This window comes from Geotrypetes seraphini, chromosome 10 (assembly GCF_902459505.1).
Source record: "Geotrypetes seraphini chromosome 10, aGeoSer1.1, whole genome shotgun sequence".
In the NCBI taxonomy this organism is placed as follows: domain Eukaryota; kingdom Metazoa; phylum Chordata; class Amphibia; order Gymnophiona; family Dermophiidae; genus Geotrypetes; species Geotrypetes seraphini.
In genome coordinates, this window is record NC_047093.1 from 146284810 (window position 1) to 146297096 (window position 12287).

At 52.3% G+C, this 12287-nt stretch overlaps 1 protein-coding gene across 4 annotated transcripts in view; it reads left to right on the top strand.

The window, feature by feature from the left end:
- The window catches only part of MED25 (mediator complex subunit 25), a 53854-nt gene that overhangs the window by 32985 nt on the left and 8582 nt on the right, over positions 1-12287 (top strand). For all 4 annotated transcript variants that reach the window (XM_033960869.1, XM_033960867.1, XM_033960866.1 and 1 more), the window contains exons 17-18: positions 11822-11905; positions 12110-12262. In XM_033960869.1, coding sequence (XP_033816760.1) covers positions 11822-11905; positions 12110-12262 — 237 coding nt within the window. The remainder of the gene's footprint in view (positions 1-11821; positions 11906-12109; positions 12263-12287) is intronic.

Here is a 12287-nt window from a genome sequence, read left to right on the forward strand (position 1 = left end):
GGGGTAAAAGGATTCCCTCTCAGCTGATTTTTCTATCAGCTGTTGCTGGTTTGCCTGCTTTAGCGGCTGGGACAGTTCAGGCTTCCCAGCCACTACAGGCCCTGGAGGGGTTATTTTTGGCAGAATTTTAACAGACAGTCCCCTCCATTTTGTCTGCAACCTCAGGTGACCTCCCTGTATTGCAAACATAGGGGCAGGTTTCAGCATGAGCTCCTGCTGGGGCAGAGAGTCCCTGGGGACCCCCAGGGGCTTTTTCCGCTGGTTTAATATTTTTCTTTGTGCAAAGTCTATTTTCAAGCAGATGGTGGTCCCACATGCGGCCGGGGGGTTTCGGGGGGGATTCCCTCCACACTCCCTGTGGCTTTGCCTCCCTCTTTTCATTTGGCGTCCCCTCTTCTTCCTCCCTCATCCAAGCGCCCGCAGGGGGCTTGGATTGCAGATTGGTGGTCAGAGGAGCGTGTTGGCGTGGATGAGGACCTGGATGCTTTGGAGGAGTTCCAGGATCCTCTAGAGGGGATGGCCGCTGGCAGTGAGGTGTCGGGTTTCCCGCTTTCTGGCATGGAGGCGTCCGTGGTGCGCCTTTTATTCAGAGGAATGAGCTTTTAGACCTGATTTAGCAGGTCTCAGTGCTGCGTTTTTGAAGATGCGCCACTGGAGACCCCGCGTATGGGGGACCCTCTGCTTCAGGGAGTCCGCCCTGTTTCCCACTCTTTTCCTATAAGAACATAAGAAGCGCCATCTCCGGATCAGACCTTCGGTCCATCAAGTCCGGCGATCCGCACACGCGGAGGCCCTGCCAGGTATACACCTGGCTTACCCTATAGCCAACCATATCTCTATATGCCTCTCTCAAGGAGATATGCATCTAGTTTGCCCTTGAAGCCTAGGACTGTCGATTCTGCAATAATCTCCCCTGGGAGAGTATTCCAGATGTCAACCACTCTCTGTGTGAAGCAGAACTTCCTGATATTAGTCCTGAACTTGCCACCCCTTAGCTTCATTTCATGTCCTCTTGTCCGTGTCAAATTGGACAATGTAAATAATCTTCTCTGCTCTATTTTGTCGATTCCTTTCATTATTTTGAAGGTCTCGATCACATCCCCACGCAGTCTCCTTTTCTCAAGGGAGAACAATCCCAGTGTTTTAAGTCGATCCTCATATTCCAGTTTCTCCATACCCTTCACTAGTTTAGTTGCTCGTCTCTGCACCCTCTCCAGCAGTTTTATATCCTTCTTTAGGTAGGGAGACCAATGTTGGACGCAGTATTCCAAGTGGGGTCTGACCATTGCCCTATAAAGCGGCATTATAACTTTCTCCGATCTACTCGAGATTCCTTTCTTTATCATGCCCAACACTCTATTTGCCGCTGCCGCGCATTGTGCCGACGGCTTCAGGGTCCTATCTATCAGTACACCCAGATCCCTTTCTTGTTCACTTTTTCCCAGAGTTGCACCTGACATTCTGTACTCGTATTCCTTATTTTTACTGCCTAAATGCATTACCTTGCATTTCTCCACATTGAACTTCATCTGCCATTTCTCTGTATCTGGATTTCGGGATATCGTACTGGCGCAGTGAAATACGCCGAGGGCGCAATTTCGGTTGGTGCACGCCATGGCTCGTGGGTATCCCATCCCAGAAGGGGATATGGCTACCTTAATTTCTCCAGTGATGGACGCAATGGTCTCCGCGATGGCTAAGCAGCATACATTCCCTGTTGAGGGCGGTTCTGCCCTTAGGGACTCTGAGCAGCATAAGTTAAAGACACTTCTTAAGCAGAATTTTGATGTCTCTGCCTTGGGGGTCCAGGCAGCTATTTGTGGGGGGCTGGTGGCTCACGCCGTGTTTTGGTGGGCTGAGTGTGTCCTGGATCGTGAGTCTGATGACTGGTCCTTAGTGGATCAGGAGGTGGCGAAGATTGAGATGGCTGCCTCGTTCCTCTCAGATGCTCTTTATGACTTGGTGCGGACTTCGGCTAAGTCTATGGCTTTTGGTGTGGACGCGCACCGTACCTTGTGGCTTCACGCTTGATCGGCGGATACTGCATCCAAAATTAAAAATCTTACAAAATTTCCCATTCGGGGGTTGTTTTTGTTTGGAGAGAACATAAGAACATAAGGACTTAGATAAGTTGGTTCAGACTCTGACGGACTCTAAGGTGCCCCGTCTGCCTGAGGACCGTGCCCGCCCGGCATCTCGGGGTGGCACTGCCTGGGGGCGCCTGGGGGAATTTAGCAAGTATCGCCCTGGGCGTGGGACTTCTTGTTTCCAGGCTTCCGGTTTTCCCTGGAGTAGGTTGGCTCACCGCATGCAGTCCTTTCGGGGGGACCCATCGGGGGGCTGGGAATTCCCCTGCTGGTTCCCCCGCTGCCCGTCCTGCACAATGGCTCTTTGCCTGCGCCCCCCTTTGGTTCCGGTGGGTGCCCGGCTGCGCGACTTGTTTCCCAAGTGGGCCGAGATCACGTCTGATCAATGGGTCTTGGAGGTAGCGTGGGACGGTTACGCTCTGGAGTTTGCCTGCTCTCTGCAGATCTTTTCTAGCCTCTCCTTGTCAGACGGCATGGAAGACGCAGGTTTTTCGCCAGTCCCTTCCACACTTGCTAGATCTCAAAGCAGTTGTTATCCCAGGACAAGCAGGCAGCATATTCTTAACATATGGGTGACGTCACCGACGGAGCCCCGGTACGGACACTTTTAACTAGAAAGTTCTAGTTGGCCGCACCACGCATGCGCGGGTGCCTTCCCGCTCGACGGAGGAGAGCGTGGTCCCCAATTTCTTCGTTTCCGCGGAGCAAAGAAGACGCATGTGCTTTCAACGGCCGTTGAAAAGCTAGTTTCTGCCTTCCCGCTCGCGTAATTTTTCGTTTTTCTTCTAATTTTTCCTTTCGGATTCCCTATTTTTACTTACAAAAAAAAAAAAAAAAAAAACTCGTCCAGTTTTCTTTATTTTTTCAGGCCGGCCCCAGTGGGGCCTGTTGCCACCATACAGGCCTCCGGATTCGATTTTGCGGAGGCCGTGTTTCCCTTCATGCCCCCTCAACCGGGCTTTAAGAAGTGCCAGCGGTGTGCACGCCCGATCTCTCTCACCGACCCGCAAAATTGGTGCCTGCAGTGCCTGGGTCCAGAGCATCGGGCTGACACTTGCACCCGCTGTGCTATGCTTAAAAAGCGCACATTAAAAAACAGGCAGATCCAGCAAAATCTTTTATTCGGTACCGGATCTGCCATGGAACCTGCTGCGACGTCGACGGCACCACAAAAGTCGGCACCCACGACGTCAACACCACCAGACCCTTCTTCGGGGTCGTTGGGCCCAGGTAAGCCGGCTAAGAAGCCTTCCACTTCCCTTGAGCGCCCTCCTGCCACGGTTGCGACACCGGCCCTCCCGGCACCGCATTGACCCCCGCAAATGCTCCGCTCCGATATCGGTGAGTGCCTCATCATCGGCCTCCTCATCGCCGGAGCGTAGAGCGGCACCTATGGTACCGAAGAAGACAAAAGCGGTACTGGTGCCCCCTCTGGATGACCGCATCGCGGCCATACTCCAAAACCATTTACAGGAGCAGCTCCAGCAACAACTCCAACAACTGTTGCCAGCGTTGCTGGCACCGCACCTTCCGGTACGGGACCGGTCCGAGCCTCGCACTGTCCCATCGGTTTCGACCCCCTCGGTACCGATTAATACCTCCATGCCGGTGCTCTTGGCTGAAACACCTACAGTGCATACCCGTACTGCTGCCGACCCTTCCCGGTCCCAGTAAAGACATCGGTCTTCCTCTCCCGGTACCGCCTCGGTGCGCTCAGGCAAATCTCTCTCAAAGACCCGCCATGCCGAGCCTTCCACACCGATGTCCAAACGTGCACATCCTGACGTTAGAGACCCAGACTTGTGGGAAGACTCCCCGCACGGTACCGAAGAGGACGCTTCGTCAACCGACGAAGAACCCTCCATGACCCATACCGCCTCAAAACCAGAACAATCCTCTTTTTCTAAATTCCTTAGGGAGATGGCAGCAGCTCTTTCCATCCCCTTAGAGTCCGACTCTAAAAAGTTTCAGGCTTTCCTCGATGCCCTAGACTTTGAGCAACCTCCCAAGGAATTTCTAAAGTTGCCCGTTCACGACATCTTACGGGAAACTTTCTACAAAAACTGGGAGACTCCCCTCACTGTTCCCGGGGCCCCTCGCAAATTGGATAGCTTGTACCGGGTTATTCCAATCCCAGGGTTTGACAAACCTCAATTGCCCCACGAATCCCTCCTGGTGGAATCTACTTTGAAAAAATCTCAGGGTTCCAGTGTATATGCCTCCACCCCTCCTGGCAGAGAGGGAAAAACTATGGATAAATTTGGTAAGCGCCTTTTCCAAAATGCCATGCTAGCCAATAGAGCCAACAACTACACCTTCCACTTCTCCTTCTATATGAAGCATCTGGTGCAACAGCTCTCCTCCTTACAGAAATATCTTCCTGAACGTAAGGTCCCTCTCTTCCAGCAACAAATTTCCAGCCTCCTCCAACTCAGGAAATTCATGGTTCGCTCCATCTACGACTCGTTTGAGCTGACCTCCCGCGCATCTGCCATGGCGGTGGCTATGCGCCGTTTGGCATGGCTGAGAGTCTCTGACCTAGACATTAACCACCAGGACCGCCTGGCTAACGCACCTTGTCTGGGTGATGAACTCTTCGGAGAATCCCTGGACTTGATCACCCAGAAGCTCTCAGCACATGAGACCAGGTGGGACACTCTGATCAAACCTAAAAAGAAGACTCCACCTGCTCGCCCCTACAGGCAACAGTCTTCTTACCAACGCAGGTTCTTGGCCAGACCTCTCAACCCACCTCCACAACAGTCTCGCCGTCCTCGCCACCAGCATCAGCCTCAGGCTCGCCCACAGACTCAACCTGCCAAGCCTCTTCCTTCATCAAAACCGTCTCAACCCTTTTGACTCCTTTCTCCAGAGCATAGCCAGTCTCCCACCTTCATTGCCTCTTCCTCAGCCGATCGGAGGACGCCTTCAACTCTTCCTCAGCCGTTGGGAGGTCATCACATCAGACCAATGGGTCCTCAACATCATTCGCCACGGCTACTCTCTCAACTTCCAGACTCTTCCACCAGACCATTCTCCCGTAGAGTCTGCTTCTCACTCCTCCCAAACCCCCCTCCTCCTGAGGGAGGTCCAATCCCTCCTTCTCCTCAATGCCATCGAAGAGGTACCTCCGGACCAAAGGGGTCAGGGATTCTACTCCCGCTACTTCCTGGTTCCCAAAAAAACAGGAGACCTTCGTCCCATCCTCGATCTCAGGGACCTCAACAAGTGTCTGGTCAAAGAGAAGTTCAGAATGCTCTTCCTGGCCACGCTTTACCCTCTTCTCTCTCACCACGACTGGCTATGCTCCCTAGACCTCAAGGAGGCCTACACTCACATCCCAATCCATCCGACTTCACGTCGCTATCTACGGTTTCAGATACAGCACCATCACTATCAGTACAAAGTGCTACCCTTTGGCCTCGCCTCATCTCCCAGAGTGTTCACCAAATGCCTTATTGTGGTGGCGGCCTTCCTCAGGTCTCACGACCTTCAGGTGTTCCCCTACTTGGACGATTGGTTAGTGAAAGCACCTACGTCTCCTCTTGTGCTACAAGCCACTCAGCACACCATCTCCTTCCTCCACCTTCTGGGGTTCGAGATCAACTACCCCAAGTCGCATCTGCTTCCCACACAGCAACTTCAGTTTATTGGAGCCGTCCTCGACACCACTCTGATGAGGGCGTTTCTCCCCTCAGACCGCCAACGGACCCTGCTCCACCTCTGCCATCAGGTGCTCCTTCATCACTCCATTCCAGCTCGGCAAATGATGGTCCTCCTGGGCCACATGGCCTCGACGGTCCATGTGCTTCCTCTGGCGCAACTCCACCTCAGGACACCTCAATGTACGCTGGCCAACCAATGGTCACAGACCACGGATCCTCTTTCTCATCCCATCTCTGTGACATCGTCTCTTCAGCAATCTCTTCACTGGTGGTTGAACTCCTCCAATCTTTCCAGGGGTCTACTCTTTCGTCTACCCCCTCACTCCATGATCATAACCACAGATGCCTCCCCTTATGCGTGGGGAGCTCACCTAGGAGATCTTCGCACCCAGGGACTCTGGACCCCTCAGGAGCGTCAACATCACATCAATTTCCTGGAACTCAGAGCCATGTTCTATGCTCTCAAAGCCTTCCAGCACCTTCTCTACCCTCAGGTCCTTCTCCTGTGCACAGACAACCAGGTCGCCATGTACTACATAAACAAGCAAGGCGGCACCGGATCTCCCCTCCTCTGTCAGGAGGCCATCCGTATCTGGACCTGGGCCACGGCCCACAGTCTCTTCCTCAAGGCTGTCTATATCCAGGGCGAATAGAACTCCCTGGCCGACAATCTCAGCCACATCCTTCAGCCTCACGAGTGGTCTCTGGATCCTCCCACGCTCCGCTCCATCTTTGCTCGCTGGGGCACTCCGCAGGTGGACCTCTTTGCAGCTCCTCACAACCATCAGCTGCCCCAGTTCTGTTCCAGACTCTTCTCTCCTCACCGTCTGGCCCCGGATGCATTCCTGCTCGAATGGACGGTTCGGTTCCTCTATGCCTTTCCTCCACTACCTCTGATGTTGCGGACATTATCCAAACTCCGCAGGGACAGAGCCACCATGATTCTCATCGCTCCTCTGTGGCCTCGCCAACACTGGTTCTCCCTCCTGCTCCAGCTCAGCTCCGGGGAGCCCATTCCTCTTCCTGTATTTCCTACTCTACTTACAAGCAGCATCAGTCTCTACTACATCCCAATCTGTCCTCGCTCCACCTGACAGCTTGGTTTCTCTCGGGCTGACCTCTCCAGAGAATCTGTCTCAGCCTGTCCGTCGTATTTTGGATGCCTCCAGGAAACCGGCCACCCTCCAATGTTACCATCAGAAGTGGACCCGGTTCTCCTCTTGGTGTCTACTTCATCATCACGATCCCACCTCATTGGCGGTGGAATCTGTACTGGACTATTTGCTTTCTCTCTCCGACGCTGGCCTCAAGTCTACCTCAATCAGAGTCCACCTCAGTGCCATCACTGCGTTTCATGAGCCTATCCTCGGAAAACCTCTCACGGCTCATCCCCTGGTTTCCCGGTTCATGAGAGGCCTCTTCAATGTCAAACCACCTCTGAAGCCTCCTCCAGTCGTCTGGGACCTGAATGTGGTTCTCTCAGCCCTCATGAAACCTCCATTTGAGCCTCTTGCCACAACTTTACTCAAATTTCTGACATGGAAGGTGCTTTTCCTCATTGCCATCACCTCTGCCAGGAGGGTTAGTGAGCTGCATGCACTGGTTGCTGACCCACCTTTCACGGTTTTTCACCATGACAAGGTGGTTCTGCATACCCATCCTAAATTTCTTCCCAAGGTGGTCTCGGACTTCCACCTCAACCAGTCCATTGTATTGCCTGTCTTTTTCCCTAAACCCCACTCTCATCCTGGGGAACAGGCGTTACACACGCTGGACTGTAAGCGTGCCCTGGCATACTACCTTGACCGTACCAGAGCTCACCGCACGTCACCTCAGCTCTTTCTGTCCTTCGACCCTAACCGTTTAGGTCGTCCTGTCTCTAAACGAACGCTTTCCAACTGGCTTGCTGCCTGCATTGCGTTCTGTTATACTCGGGCCGGTCTCTCACTGGAAGCTTCTTAGCTGGCTTATCTTAACTGGGGACCACGCTCTCCTCCGTCGAGAGGGAAGGCACCCGCGCATGCGCGGTGCGGCCAACTAGAACTTTCTAGTTAAAAGTGTCCGTACCGGGGCTCCGTCGGTGACGTCACCCATACGTTAAGAATATCTGCCTGCTGTCCCTGGATAACACCTGTTACGGTAAGTAACTGTGCTTTCCGGTGCCCCCTCTGGAGGGCGGCACTGGCAGGTACTCGATTTACTTTGTGGTACCAAAGAAGGAAGGGACTTTTTGGTCAATCCTAGATTCGAAGGGGATCAACAGGGCTCTCGATCTGATGGAGGCCTACTTGCATGTTTCCATGGGAGCATCAGCACTTCCTTCGCTTTGCGATCTTGGGTCAGCACTATTTGTTCTGTGCGCTTCCCTTTGGTCTGGCCACGCCTCCCTGGACATTCACCAAGATTATGGTGGTCGTCGCGGCAGCCTTGTGGTCAGAGGGCATTCTGGTGCATCCCTACCTGGCGACTGGTTGATTCCGGCGTAGTCATTGCAGGAGAGCACCTGGGTTACGGCTCAGGTGGTGGAGTTTCTCCAGTCGCTGGACTGGGTGGTCAACCTTTCCAAGAGTCGGTTGGTCCCATCTCAGCGTCTGGAGTACCTTGGGGTTCTGTTCAACACCTCCTTGGGGAAGGTCTTCCTTCCAGAGGCCCGGGTAAGCAATTTGCTATCTTAGATTAGCCCCGGTGTCCTCGGGTGCAGGATTTCCTCCAAGACTTGGGGTCGATGGCAGCTTCCCTAGACGTAGTGAGGTGGGCACTGGCCCACATGCGTCCTTTTCAGTTTGCTCTGCTCCGGAGATGGTCGCCCCAGAGGCACAGTTGGATTTCCCTGTTCCTCTGCGAGGCTTGGTGCACTGCAGTCTTCGTTGGTGGCTCCGGACCTCTCCTCTTTTTCAGGGGATGAGTCTGGATCAACCACAGTGGACGGTGCTTCTCATGGATGCCAGTCTCCTCGGTTGTGGGGCTCAGGTCACTCAGCTCAGGGCACCTGGTCCACAGAGGAGGCGTCCTGGTCGATCAATGTGTTGGAGACCAGAGCCGTCCGTCTGGCGCTGTTAACCTTCCACTCCTTATCGGGCAATTCAGTCTGAGTTCTGTCGGACAATGCCACAGCGGTTGCTTCCGTCAATCATCAGGTAGGCACCAAGAGCATTCAGGTAGCGCAGGGGGCGGCCCTGCTCATGGTCTGGGCAGAGTCCCACCTTGAGGACATCTCAGCCTCTCACATAACTGGAGTGGAGAATGTTCAGGCGGACTTCGTCACGTGCTAGATCCCAGAGAGTGATATCTAAGCCCGGTGGCCTTTCAGTTGATAGTACAGTCTTGGGGTCAGCCCCTGATGGACCTGATGTCCCCGAGTGTCAACACCAAACTACCCCACTTCTTCAGTCGTCGCAGGGACTGGCTGGCTGAGGGCCTAGATGCTCTGGTTCAACCATGGCCAACGGAGGGGCTGTTGTATGTGTTCCCTTCGTGGCCATTAGTGGGCAGAGTTCTTCTCCGCATCATTTACCTTCCGGGTCTCATGGTCCTGGAGGCTCCAGATTGGCCTTGGCATCCGTGGTATGAGGATCTATTGCGGCATCTGGTGGCGGATCCTCTTCCTCTGCCTCTCTTGGATGACCTTCTGACACAGGGTCCCATTCCCATGTTCGATCCAGGTCCCTTCTGTCTTACAGCTTGGCTCTTGGAAGGGGTTGGCTAGGTAAGAAGGGGTATTCAGATAAAGTGATCTCCACTCTCTTGGGGTCCCGGAGGCTTTCCACTTCTCGGGCTTATGTGAGGGTTTGGCGTATATTTGAGGAGTGGTGTGCTGCGCGTGGAGTGGTCTCTTTTTACGCTTCCCTGCGTAACATCTTTGAGTTCTTGTAGGATGGCCTGGATAGGGGACTGGCTTGGTCTTCTCTCTGGGTTCAGCTTGCAGCCTAGTCAGCCTTTCGTGGGTTGTTGACAAGTCAGCGTTTGACTGCCATTCCTGATGTGCTTCGCTTCTTACGGGCAGCCAGATTGCTCAAGCTTCCCGTACGACCCTCTGTTCCATCTTGGGATCTAAATCTTGTTCTTTCAGTGCTAGTGCACCCTCCCTTTGAACTGTTAGGTGCCTGCTCTTTGAGGGATCTAACTCTTAAAGCAGTCTTCTTGGTGGCCATTACTTCAGCTTGACAGGTTTCTGAGCCGCAGGCTTTCTCTTGTACGGCTCCCTTCTTGGAGTTTTCTAGGGAGCGGGTTGTCTTGAGGCCTGTTCCTTCCTTTCTGCCACAGGTAGTTTTCTCCTTTTCATGCCAATCAGGCAGTGGTCCTCCCGGTGTTGGGTAGTTGGGAGGGCTCTTCTGAGCAGAAGCAGTTGCGCAAGATAGATGTCGGTCGGGTTCTTCGCTCTTATGTGCAGAGGACCCAGGAAATCAGATCATCTCTTTCCTTTTAGCGGGTCATTGTATGGGGATTGGCACTTCTAAGGCTACTATTGCGCGCTGGATCAAGGAGACTATTGCTTCCGCGTATCTACTTCAGAAAAGAGCCTTTTCTGGAATTTCTCAAGGCTCATTCCAATAGGGGTCAGGCAGCTTCTTGGACTGAGTCTTTGCTTGTGCCTCCAGTAGACATTTGTAAGGCTGCGGTTTGGTCTTCCTTGCATTCTTTTGTGAAACACTACCGGGTAGACTTTCAGGCGCGTCATGACACAGTGTTCGGTGAGCATGTTCTGGTGTCGGCCCTTCAGGGTCCCACCCATGATGGGGACTGCTTTGGTACATTCCACTTGTAAAGATTAACCTCTACTGGTCTGGAGAGTGCTAAAGAAGGAGAAATTAGGTTCTTACCTGTTAATTTACTTTCTTTTAGCTTCTCCAGACCAGTAGAGGTCCCCACCCTGTCTGTTGTTGTGGCTGTTGCTTGGGCAGTTTTGTTTTTGCTGCAGGTTCTAGTATTTTTCTAGGGCCAGGGAGAATTGAAGAACAGCGGCTGTGGCTTAGCTGGCGAGCTGTGGGGACATTTTCTTACTGGTGTCTCTCCTCTGCATTTTCCAACAGCATTTGGGTATGTTAGTTATTACTCCTGTTCAGAGTATTGTTTATTTCTGTTATCAGTTCTTTGTTCTGCTTGGCTATTCAGCAGACTGATAGGAATTGGGAAAGGTATCCTTTATGTACTATTCCACAGGTTTTTTTCAGTCTCCACCTGCTGGTCATGATGAGGTATATAACACACTCATAAAGATTAACCTCTACTAGTCTGGAGAAGCTAAAAGAAAGTAAATTAGCAGGTAAGAACCTAATTTCTCCTTCACTCAGAGAATAGTTAAGCTCTGGAATGCGTTGACAGAGGATGTGGTAAGAGCGGATAGCATAGCTGGTGTTAAAGGTTTGGACAATTTCCTGGAGGAAAAGTCCATAGTCTGTTATTGAGAAAGACATGGGGGAAGCCACTGCTTGCCCTGGATCAGTAACATGGAAATTAGATCTTACCTGATAATTTTCTTTCCTTGAATCCTTCCAGACCAGTCCAGAACTTGTCCATGATAAGGACTGAAGTCATGAAGAAATGTGTTCAGAAGTAGAGGCTGGGGTGAGAGTGGGTTGTCTCACTAGTGTCTATTTTCTTCAGGATGCAGAATGACTGTAATATCTAATGAGTTCATGTTGATTATCTACTGTTTCTTGCCTCTTGATCATGAAGGAGATTAATTGTGTTATTGCTTTGTTATGGAAATAACTGGCTAGCTGTGGATTGCACAAGATCCTTTATAGGGTGAAGTCATTAAACCAGTGGCTCTCCATCTTCATCTGGTAGCAAGGGAGTGTATACTCATGCATCTAGACTGGTCTAGAAGGACTCAAGGAAAGAAAATTAGCAGGTGAGATCTAATTTTCCCATTCTTTTCACCTGCTGAGTGATGATCAGTTGTAAGTTGGTCAGCTCTACCCATGTCACCCCTGACTAACTCTGTCAAAGAATGCACATTAAGTTTCTGAGCATGCAGTGTAGCAAAGGCAAGGACTGACTCATCCTGTTGGGACTGACCTATGCAAGTTATCCACTTTGTAACATTTCTCTCTCCTCCTCCCCTAGCTCGCAGGGCAACAGGTTACCCCAGGCATGCCCACAGTTGGTCAGGTGGCCATGATGGATGAACAGCAGAGGCAGCAGAATCTGGTGAGTTACATAGATCAGACAGTCCTAGTAGGAGGCAGAGTGCTGATTATAATTTACACTCTCTGGGTATTACTGAGAGGCAGGTAGGATGTCTCTCATAATGATGCATCACCCTGGGTGGTCTCTCATAGTGATGATGTTAATTTGGTGAGTTGTTTTGTGTTGGTGACTTTTGTGATGCTCCTTTTCACGTCTCGGTTGCAGCTCAGAGTTCAGCAGCCGGCGCCAGCCCCACCTCAGCCAGCCACTGTACAAGCCCCAGGCCAGCCACAGCCCCCACAGGGAGGGCCTATGCTGAGACCCCAAAACCCAGGAGCAAACCCACAACTGCGTAGCCTTCTGCTCAGCCAGCAGCCGGTAAGTATCAGGACATGCTTCTGCA